General features: G+C 30.6%; 2 protein-coding genes across 2 annotated transcripts in view; one reads left to right on the top strand and one right to left on the bottom strand.

The window, feature by feature from the left end:
- Positions 1 to 3782: 3782 nt before the first annotated feature.
- LOC105627841 (amphoterin-induced protein 2-like) lies at positions 3783 to 9541 on the top strand. Its single transcript, XM_012209119.1, has 4 exons — positions 3783 to 4016; positions 7954 to 8187; positions 8516 to 8676; positions 8938 to 9541. Exons 1-4 carry the CDS (start codon positions 3783 to 3785, stop codon positions 9539 to 9541), a joined length of 1233 nt encoding a protein of 410 aa, XP_012064509.1.
- A 1431-nt stretch (positions 9542 to 10972) lies between these two features.
- LOC105627840 (lipoyltransferase 1, mitochondrial) overlaps positions 10973 to 11509 on the bottom strand; it is a 2427-nt gene continuing 1890 nt past the window's right edge. Inside the window, exon 4 of the mRNA XM_012209117.1 lies at positions 10973 to 11331. Coding sequence (XP_012064507.1) covers positions 10973 to 11331 — 359 coding nt within the window. The remainder of the gene's footprint in view (positions 11332 to 11509) is intronic.

The raw sequence follows: 11509 nt of genomic DNA, 5'->3' as shown, positions 1-11509 counted from the left end.
TGGAGCATGTCGTTTTGCCAGCGGTAGACATTTTCAAAGCTCGCCTTCAAGCTCACAACGGCAGCGGAGTACAAAAGGATACGAGCATTATTGTCCTAACGGTGTAACTGCATGTCCTATTCTTGTCGTTTGTAAAGAGCGACGCGTATCGAGTAGATAATGACTTCGATGTCGATGTTACGGCCGAATCCGTATACGAGTTGCATTGCAGGCCGGTTGCATTCGTGATGGCGCATGCGAAGAAAGCCGAAGACGCGCGTCAGCTGAGGGCGCCAGCGATGAAACGCGGAAGAGTGGATGGTCTACGAGAGCTCGGCGATGACGCTTGACGCTCCGGGTTCCGTTCCCGGCGTCCGATGCGTAATAGACGCGCTTTTTCCTCGACACCGATGCTCGACGGACGAACGTTCGAGCGTGACGCAGGATTACGATTCGTTAATTGTCCCAGGTCGATCCGAGGTCATCCGAGGTCTCTCTCGGATCGGCCCGGCCGGCGTTGATTCTCGCAAAGGTGCACGATCGTCGCTTTGCCGAACGCGATCGTCATGGCGGCGCTCGGTGGACGCGCGATGAAAATGGCCGGAAGATGTTACGAGGGGGACGGTCGGACGTAAAGGGGGAGGGGAGAGGAGAAGGCGGACCGGTGAAATAGAAGGCAACGGTCCACGGCGTTCCCAGCAGCCTATCCTAGATTTATTTCCGTGGACGTTGCGCAATATGCGCGCCTCGTTGATCAGCTCGGTAATCGCTGACCCTTATTATAAGTACAGAGGAAGGATAATGAGCGATCATTCGTGCTGAAATCCTCGATGATGTTCTTGTTTCCTTCGTTAACTCGTCATTCCATTAGCTTGATATATCTCAACTCTTTAACAAACAATTAATTTAAGTCTGTCGTCGCGCCACTGCGACGAATGTCTGGAATGTCAGAAATTTCCAGGAAGCAGGAGCTAGGAAGCAATGTCAGCTGCAATACGTTAGCAGTTTATTAACGGATTTGAATAGAATAATATTCCGACAGATTATAACAGACCTGTCCAATTTGAACTCCGGAGCCAAAACGCAAAGCCATCGACGTAAAAAAATTCAATATAAGATTTTAAGAACTATAAATTGTTGATAAGCGTTGCTTAGATGCGTATCAACACTTTACAGTCCCCGAAATTTTATCCACATTGAATTTTTTTACATTGATAGTTTTACATTTTAGCTCTGGAGCTCAAATTGGACAGACCTGGATTATAGTATCCACTGCTTCCGCATTAAGCTAGTGTTCTAACAAAAATCAAGACTGCTACTTTGTATCATTTAAATGATATGTTCCATTTTAGTAATTACGAAATGATAGATTTTGCTCGGGTTCTGCATTCGATCTGTCATCTTCGTATTTCGCTAGCAAATTTTATTGTAATTTTGTTGGTACTGTTGAAAAAAATTTGTATTTGCGATCATTTTATAAAATCTGTTTCTGTTTGTTTGGCTATTGATAGTCACATTTATGTATGTGTATTTTCATATGTACATAAGAGAAAAGAAAGATCGATATGTAAAAATACATAATTTCTAACGTAAATATATCATTTACATTAATTCTATTAATAATAGATAAATAAATAGCCAAATTTTTTTTATAGCCAAATGTCTACACAAAAAAAACAAATTTTATATGTTTTAATGTTAAGATTGAGCCGATTTCTCCTCATAATTGATCATGACTTAATTACAGGATGAACATAATTTTATTTTGCACAGATTGATGAAAACATGACATTTTATTTAATTTATACATAGTTATTATTGATTTTCTATTGTTGTTCGGCCTTATGTCCGAATTAAGATTTTCGAGCGATTTAATGACTTAATATTTATAACTGCTTTTATATTTTTAACTGCTGTTCGAATTACGTATCGTACAAAATAATTAGTCTTTGTTAACATTGACTTGATAGAGGTTAAAAAAAACCATCTGTTTATCAAATTTTTCATGTAAAATGTGTAGCAATAAGCATTTAACTTGGCTCATAATTTACCATTATAAATTTAATTTTTAAATAAATAAATATAAATAAGTGTAAATAAGTATAAAATATAAATATACATTTCGTTACATATATCTATAGATACGTATGCAGCTCGATTTATATCAAAATTACTCGATTTATATCAAAGATATTATGAAACTAACCACTTAGTTATTCCGTTTTTCAGAAGAATAGTTATGATTGACTAATTTTGTAATATCAATGTTATAACTTCGGCGTAAATCGAGCAGTGTAAACGTATAAGTCATAGTCTACTTATTCTTCTTGAAAAAAGCATGTAACGCACATTTAGTGACCGGGAGATTATTAATCTCGAAAATAGATCTATCGTTAATTGATAATAAATATTTCGAAATCGTAAGAACTACAACGAAGCACTAATTTATTTCATAAAGTTTCTTAGGTCATATCTAACTAACTTGAATATTGTTACAATTATTAACAAATAAAACTGACTGCAGAAGTGTATCGAGAATCAATTTTCGTATCAATTATCGCCAGAATTCCAATCTCGCGATGCGGCATGAATCGCATGCCCAATAAACAATTAAGCACGAAAAGAGTTGTTGTATAAAGTACATTGACACATATATATCTAGAATTAGAGTTCTAAAAATAAACTTTTCTTTCTCTTCATTTTTTTCTCTGAATTAAAGACGAGGTCGCTCGCAATGAAAAGACAAGGCAATGGAAATAACAATATAACTTAAAACGTTTCTCATCTTGTGTGTGCCAAAACATGGATACATAATGTCAGCTCATACTTTACAGCACCAGAAAACTTAGGGAAAGTTTGCATTGCTATTCTACTAAAGTCGGGTGCATGTTTTTCTCAACGGAGAACCGCATGGGGCCTTATCACGGTCATTCCTTTCGGTTTGTGGTAGAGGTACTTTTTCCTGGAAACGTTTTACGATCGGACATTGCCATTGTGTTCGCGCTTGGTGAGCATGCTTCGTCATTCTTACAAAATTTGTATAGAAAGACACCCCTTAATTTTTCCTGAATTCTTGAATGGCAATGAATTAGGTAAGCAATTAAAAAATTCTATAAAGAGAAACGAATAATGTTGTGTAATTCAAAAGTAGGTATATGCTCGTTTCCACCAATGTAAACTAACTTTATCTCAGCTCAACTTACTCTTCGTCTGTTTCTAATTCTAAAGATTAGAAAAAGAATAAGTTGAACCGAGATTAAAGTTAATCTATGTAGAAATGGACAATAGTCATCGCAGGTAAAACTGACCAAGTAAATTTAAAAGGCCTTCTACAATAAACCTTTAATCATAAATCACAAGCTAAAAAATTGACCAATCAATTTTTAACTTCTGATTTATGACTAATGGCTTATTGTAGAAGGTCGCATACAATGTATGTTTTCAAAACTCTGCTTTTCGTCTCATCAGCAATTAGTTCCAGCCCTATAGAATTTGATAAAGGTAGTTTCCCCTCCTCCCGGCTAGTAAAATATCTCTGCGCCATAGATTCCTGGAAAGTATACGATATATATATATATATATATATATATGAGCAGGATAAGACGACGATATGACGCGTCCCGATATACACGCTTCGTCATCTGCACGCTTGGTGTGCACGGTTAAGATAAGATTACGTCCAGTAGACGACAGTTTCTTGCCCGGTTAGGACGACCCGATCGGACGCGAAAACGTTAGAGAGCGATAATGCTGGGTGGCGAGACCGTCGAATTCGGCTCTTCGTCCATCCCGTGCGCTACATCATGACGCGCGAGGCTATCGGGACCTGGCTCATCGTCCTCGTCCTCTACGAGGTTGCATTCGGTGTTTCAGGATGGTGTCCGTCGTTGTGCGAATGTGGTACCTGGTACAATTTGCAGCACGCTTCGTGCACTGGACGCCATCTTTATAGCATTCATACAGGTGCGCCGAGCATCGTGCAAGCCTTGGATCTGTCGAATAACTCCATATCCATTTTAAATAATTACGAACTAGCTGTGAGTATTGTACGAGCAGCCTGCATTTAACGAGAGACTTAGGTGTATCACAATAAAAAGTATATTGATCATTTATCATTATAAAAGTATCTACTAGAAGCTATAATGCTAAAAATGAAAAATATTCTTTTTATCGTTTTGAAACTTTAATGATGAATTGATAATAATTTATTATGACAAGGGTTCATGTTAAAGTGTAGGCAATGGAAATTCATTTTGCCGTGTATAATATAAATTTCTATCGTCTATTTATATCTGACTTATTCTTTAATACATTGTATGTTTGTATCTTTTTTTGCTAGCGGATGTTTTATTTAGAAAATTCCCCATTTCTCTCGTTTTTATTCTTATTCTTATTCTTTAAGATACCTTTGAATCTTTCTTTGAGGCACTTTTAAAACTTTTAGTTTGATAGAAAATCCTACCTGACAATGAGATCTTACTTGGACATTTTGACCATAAATTACCTGCTAGTTTATTAAAATTTTTATTTAAGTTTCAAAGCAACAAAAAAGAACATTTTTTTATCCTTAGCGTTGTTGCTTTTAGCGAACATTTCTATAATGATAAACGATTAACATATCTTTTTATTTATATATACAAATATATATATTTATATATACAAATTTGTACATATAAAATTGAGTTTCGATGTTAATAATGTACGATTTAAAATTTTCTCGTGGATTACAAAGGATAATAATCGGGAAGTTTTTAAAATTAAATACTTATTTTTTTTAATGAAAGTGGAGAAAATGGAATGACTGAAACAATACCCTGCAGGAAATATCTGTCATTGTTATTAGCATCATATATATAATACCACAAAAATTTATAAATCTGTAAAAAGTCGAATTGGGCTGATTGCATAGCGCAGTAATGTATAATAGTCAGACGATCTCGATATGGATAATCATTTCTATGAAAGGAATCTGAAATTTTTCGAAAAATATAGTTACAGTTAAATTCAAATATTAACAGCTTGATTAACGATTTAATCAATAAATAAGTACAATCGCCTTGTAAGTTCGCCTTCGCGAACCACCGCTGATTGAAAAGAAATAGTATGATTAAACCTCTCACAGTTTGGATAATGTTGAAATTTATTCCTCGAAACATTTCGATCCTGGATCTGGATCTTCCTCAAAATGCTTCCTCAAACAAATTGACAGAATTACAAAAAATTTTCTAATCACATTAATCATTCTAAACATGCAAATCTATGAATTAATGACATTCTTGAAATATAATTAAAATATGAAATGTGTCTTACAAAAGAAAAAAAAACAAAATTAAATTTATGTTAAACAGATTTAAAATATCAGACTACATGACTTTCGAATTAATAAGTTGTCATCTTATAGAAATTGTAACAAATCAAATTAACAATAGTCATAGTGATAAAATCATTAAAATAAATTAACTATCAATAATTCTGAATTCAATTTACACACAATTGAATTCAATTTAAGAAATTAAATTAAAGTAATGTCAAGTATACATATATGGAGAAAAATAATGCCTTTAATGTTGATAACATGAATATGACATTGTATATGATTGAATAAAATAATGGGCAGAAGATAAATAATATTCTTCTTTATAATGAAAAAGGAAAAAACAATTAAAGAACTCTTATATATATCGAACTGTGAAGAAGTAATTTTAATGATCGTTTTCAGAATATTTTATAAAGATATCTTTTTGTACTGATGTTCAACTTTCATTTTTAATCAAAATAGCTCAAATAATTATCAAAATTAATTATTTGATATTTGATCACGTGACCTATTTTGACGCTAAAGGCACACATTTTTGTATAATACATAACACATAAAGAGAATCAATCAATCAGAATCCTTCCTTTCCTTCTATTTCATGGAAAAGAAGAACTTTAATTGATTGATTCTTTTATGCATTATGCGTTATGTTATACATTATGCAAAAGTCTGTATTATGGTCATAAAAATGAACGTCGAGCGTCATCATGAAATTGTATTTTAAACTATACACTGAGAAAAAAAATATAGTCAATTTTAATAAATATTTAGTTCAATACTGCCAACTAAACATTTACTTACTATAAATAAATATTCGTTCAGTAAACTGATTCTTAAATCAAATTAATGTTTCTTGTATCAAATAAATATATTTTTATATTTAATAAATATTTAGTTGGCAGTATTCAATTAAATATTTATTAAAATTGACTATATTTTTTCTCAGTATACAAGATCGTGGCATTTCATAACTCCAGCTGTTCTATAACTGTCTTCTTTCTTGTAAGATTCGATTCGGTTTGGATTTGAATTTTTATTATTCGAACTATTTGAAAATTTTAAATTTAAAAGGGATTTGAATTCAAATTATATATTGACAATCTTTTTTATATACATTCTTGGGAAAATTTACTTTACAAAATTTAAAAAATTTATTTTACTTAAAATAATACTTAAAATTTATTGTAAACATAAGAAAACATAAGAAATAAAGGTAAATTTGAACACTTTTTTTTTTAAAGTAACTTTAAAAAATTTACTTAAGAATAACTGAAAGAAACTAACGCGCTGTGCCGATTATATTTAACCCTTGAAAAACTTAAAAATTTTAGATTATTTTGGCCTAATCTTTTACACATTTTAAATTTTCCTAAGGGCATATACATATGAGGCATTTTAAACCGGGCGTCTTTAAAACATGGTTATTTTTTTATTCTTTTTATTAAATTTGCTGATATTCTACAGATAAAAATATAAGATATGTTTCGCGAAGAAAATTTGAAATTTTTTTAACTTATTCACATTTGAAAATTGCAGAAATTCATAAAAAACGTCGCTGTGAACATTCAAATTATTATATCGTCGAAATCATTAGTGATACAAAAATTCCAAGAGATTTTTGAAAAATACAAGAATATTTTTAATTTATTATTATGATTATTTTTAATTCATTATTTTCATATAAATAAATCATTTTCCATTTGTTTACAATTTTTATTAATATTTTTCATCAACTTACCAATTTAAAAATTTTATAAAAAAATATCATCATATTCCCACTTCAATTATGGGATGAGTCATAAATATGTTTTAAAATTTCGTGAGCGTGTTTCTGAATAAAAAAGAAAAACAAATATTCTTATGAACATTATATGTCACAAACATTTCGATTATCGAAATAATGAACACAAATACTTAGATTTGGAATAATGATTGATTATCAGATATTCAGTTGTGCTCAGGCATGTGTGAAAAATGATGGAGGACATTTTGAGCTTTTTTTGTAAATAAAAAAGTAGATACTAACCTGAAACTTTTAAATAAAGTCATTATAACGTGTCGCGATCCATTACTTATGCCAATAAATAATGGATCATGACATGGCGATAACTTTTTATTGGCACCTTTGAAGAAAACACTCGTGAAAGTCTCAAAAGTATTATTAAAGTTATTATATCTGATACTACTCTGTTTACAATACAAAAATTTGAGACTTTATGTTATGTAGAAACATTTGTTCTTCTTTTTTATTCAGGAACATGCTCGCAAAATATACCTATGATTCATGAATATATTGAAATTCAACCTAATAATAATTATTATGTTGTCAATTAGAAACTATGTTTTAACAATTTGATTTAGATAAAAAATTTTGTCGATTCGGATTTGAAGAAATTCAATTCGATTTAATTCGATTCTCAAAACCTTGATTTTTACATCTTTACTAATGACAAATTTTTTAAATATTTTGTAATATTTTTGAAATATTTTATAATGTTTAATTCATTTCATTTTGTCCACTTATTGCAAAACAGCCATTTGGTTTAAATTTCTCAATTATATTCCATATATAGTAAAATTTCAGATAAATTTTAAAATAAATTTTAAATATTAAATGGGATATATAATACTCATTGTAACATTTCTGTTTATTTTAGGAAGCAGGATTGACAAGACTTAAATATTTAAATTTGTCCGTAAATGCAATCAGCGAAATTGGCCTAAACGCTTTTAATGGATTATCTGAATTGACAGTTTTAGATCTATCCCAAAATCATCTTTATTATCTTTTGCCTGATATATTCATGCCAGTAAAAAAATTGCGAATTCTACGATTGTCAAAAAACAATTTCAATTCTCATGTGCCGAGACTGGAATGCCCCTGGCTCACGGTAATAACGAAAATGTTAATTAAGATATTTCCTATCAATATCATTATATTTGCATCAATATTTACATTATATATTGCATTAATAGGATAATATTAACGTAAGTATAACTTAATATTTTAGCCAGTATTTGCCACGAAAATGTTATTTAGATTAGGTAATATTCGATAATAAAATTATAATATTTACATTCATTGTTGTGAATATCATTGACTTTAATATTTAATTTTGATTTGTATTATATTATATAATTTTGATTTTGAATTACAATTAATTCAATTGTATAAAAAGATGTGATATTTTCATTTAATTTAAAAATTATTTTTCTCAGGACTTAACTTTAGATTCGTGTCAAATTAGCCATATACCAACGGATATGTTTATTGGACTCTCGCATCTTCGTACTCTTGATCTTTCAAATAACTTGATGATTCAATTGGATACCGTTACTCTTGAAACGTTACAATTTTTAAGAAGATTATCAATAGAGGGGTAAGACGACAATGTTATCGAAAACTTTAACATTTGGTTACATTTTTAATTTGTACATAATTCTTTATATGTGTATTATATTATAGATGTAATTTCAAAATTATTTAGAAGCAAAATAACACATATTTCAATATGTTTAATATATTCATACGCAAAGTACACTTATCTGTAAAGTACAAAATAATTAATTATAAAAAGTTTATTTATATTTACTTTCTAATAATTTGCATTCTCAGTATTTTTAATTTTTTCCTTTTTCAGAAATCCCTGGTCCTGTGATAAGCTTACATATGATTTGCAGATATATTTGATCCGTAAGAACATACAGTATCATGCAGTATGTGCAAAAAATGTGGAGCCGAAGAAATTTGAAAAAATGATCATTTATAATCCACGAATTAAATATGAGAAGAATCGGCCTTTAATAAATTTGAACCCGAACATCAAAAAAAACGTGACAAAGAAACATTCTATATCTATACCAGTGCATAAAGACACAATTGCTTGTGTTACTACGACAGATGAAACAAATTTAAGGAAAACGTTGAATTCCATATCGCCGTACTGGTTTCTCATAGTCGGATTTTTGCTCGGTATCGCGAGCGGCATGTTAATTTGTTATGTTTGGATCACAAGAAAGATATGTCGTTGTAGTCGACAAACCGATAACGATGCTCAAAGAGTTTCGTTGCTACAGAATCTGTGGCAATTTGAGGATCCCCTTAATGATACCGCAATATCCTGTCCAGATACTCCACCGCCACCGTATCGTGAAGTCATGCTGCGACCAGGACGTTATCGTAATATTTCAATTACAACAAATTTAAATAATAATATTGCCACAAATAGCACGGAATATACTTAAGTTTTAAAAATAATATTACTATTGGGTTGTCTGGAAAATTCGTGCCGATGTTGAAGGAAAATTGAAACGCAGAAAATTTTAATTTAATAAATGTATATACTAAAATTTAAATTTTAGTCGGCACGAACTTTCCGGACAACCCAATACGTTGTTGTTGATTGACTTTAAAATTTAGTGCTCGGATGCTGCATGCTGATAAACTCCATATTTATTCTATTGTTTAAGAGATATTAATGTACTGAGAAGCACAAAAAGAATGGTATTGACTTCATTCTAAGTTACGAATTTATAATAAAACTACTTTGTAGAGAGAAAATTTGGACACATCATTTCATCACTACTTTGTACAGAGAAAATTTGGATACGTTATTTTATCAAATCAATTAATTATTTAAAAAAATAAAAAGCAAGAAATTGTAAATACTTTAATATTTAAATACTTTAATATTTAAATACAAAATAACAGAATGTACTAACAATCGAAAAACACGCTTTGATTCTGATCTCTGTTGTCTTCTAATAGATGATGTGCCATTTTTCGAACATAATTAATTTTTAAACATATGTAAATGTCAATTTATGTCTCTATGAGATTTTAGTATGCCAATTTATATATAGTATATTTATATATAGTTCGTAAAATATATATTGCAAATTAAAATTTCTTTCCACTACAATGTTAAAAAGAAATAATTTGGTTTGCTTTTAATAATATGTATATGCATAAATCGATAGGTTAATAAAATAACTTTAATTATAGAAAATTTATTTTATTCATAAAATAGTTAATTCAATAACAATAAGAAATTAAAATATAATATATATTGTATCGTTATTGTATTTTAATTTTTTTATCGTACATTTCTCAATAATATCAACGATAGGAAAATTATAATAATGTGCGTTTTACGAGAAGGATTCCAATTGCGCACATCGCTAATTAGCAAGAATAATTTAACATAAAATATTCACATTGATAACAAAAACAGTGAAAAATTATTAAATTACACATCGGCCAATGTAAGTGCATACATGCTATCAGGATGTGGGCTAACGGGACCGTCTCACTTTTACTATATTCTTCAATAGCCATGTTCAAACTGGACAAAACCAGTAGCTTGCTCATCGTGCGATTGAATATGATTTATTGGATCTATAAGTAGAAGCCAATCATATTTAATCTTTCAGCGAAGCTAGCTGCTTCATCAGCTTGAATACGCCTAATGTTTAGAATATTGCAATGATAGTGATTGATAATCTTTTTTTTTGTATGTTTGTGCATATATACATATACACATACATATATAAAAAATATAGACATAATGTTATACATGTATATGTATAATACAACGTGCATAATTTTAACACTAATTATTTTCATTTGAACACAATGACATTAGGAGCAGAATGGTGATTGCTCGAGACTCCGGGTCATTGTAGTGTAACCTCGTCAAGCCTCATATTGTTCTCATCTATGATTTGTTGGGTCGTATTTAAGGTTTTACCGCCAATCGCTGTGATTATGTTTTCTGTTACATCATGATTGTATTTTGTGCCGCGAATATTACTAATGACACTCGCATCTTGGGCGAAGTCGGTCGATACTAAGCCAGCGGGCAAACTCATTCTGATTTCTTCCACGAAACCGTTTTGCACTTCCAAACTCAAGTTTAGGCGATATATTTTACCATCGTGAGCGGGAAAGTCAAGCGTGCGGGTAACTATAAATTTTGGCGTCCTGCCGAAATTCCAATCCCAAGAACGGAACTCACTGGTGAAGTTATCAATTCCTAGATAATACGTAATTTATAGAATTATTTTAAATCGTTATCAACTAATTATATATATATATATATATATATATATATATATACACACACACACACACACACACACACACACACACACTACACACACACACACACACACACACACACACACACACACACACACACACACACATATATA

Source organism: Atta cephalotes (genome assembly GCF_000143395.1).
Source record: "Atta cephalotes unplaced genomic scaffold scaffold00010, whole genome shotgun sequence".
NCBI classification, from domain to species: Eukaryota; Metazoa; Arthropoda; class Insecta; order Hymenoptera; family Formicidae; genus Atta; species Atta cephalotes.
Note: the sequence above shows the minus strand (reverse complement) of the source record. Positions and strands in the feature narration are given on the sequence as shown.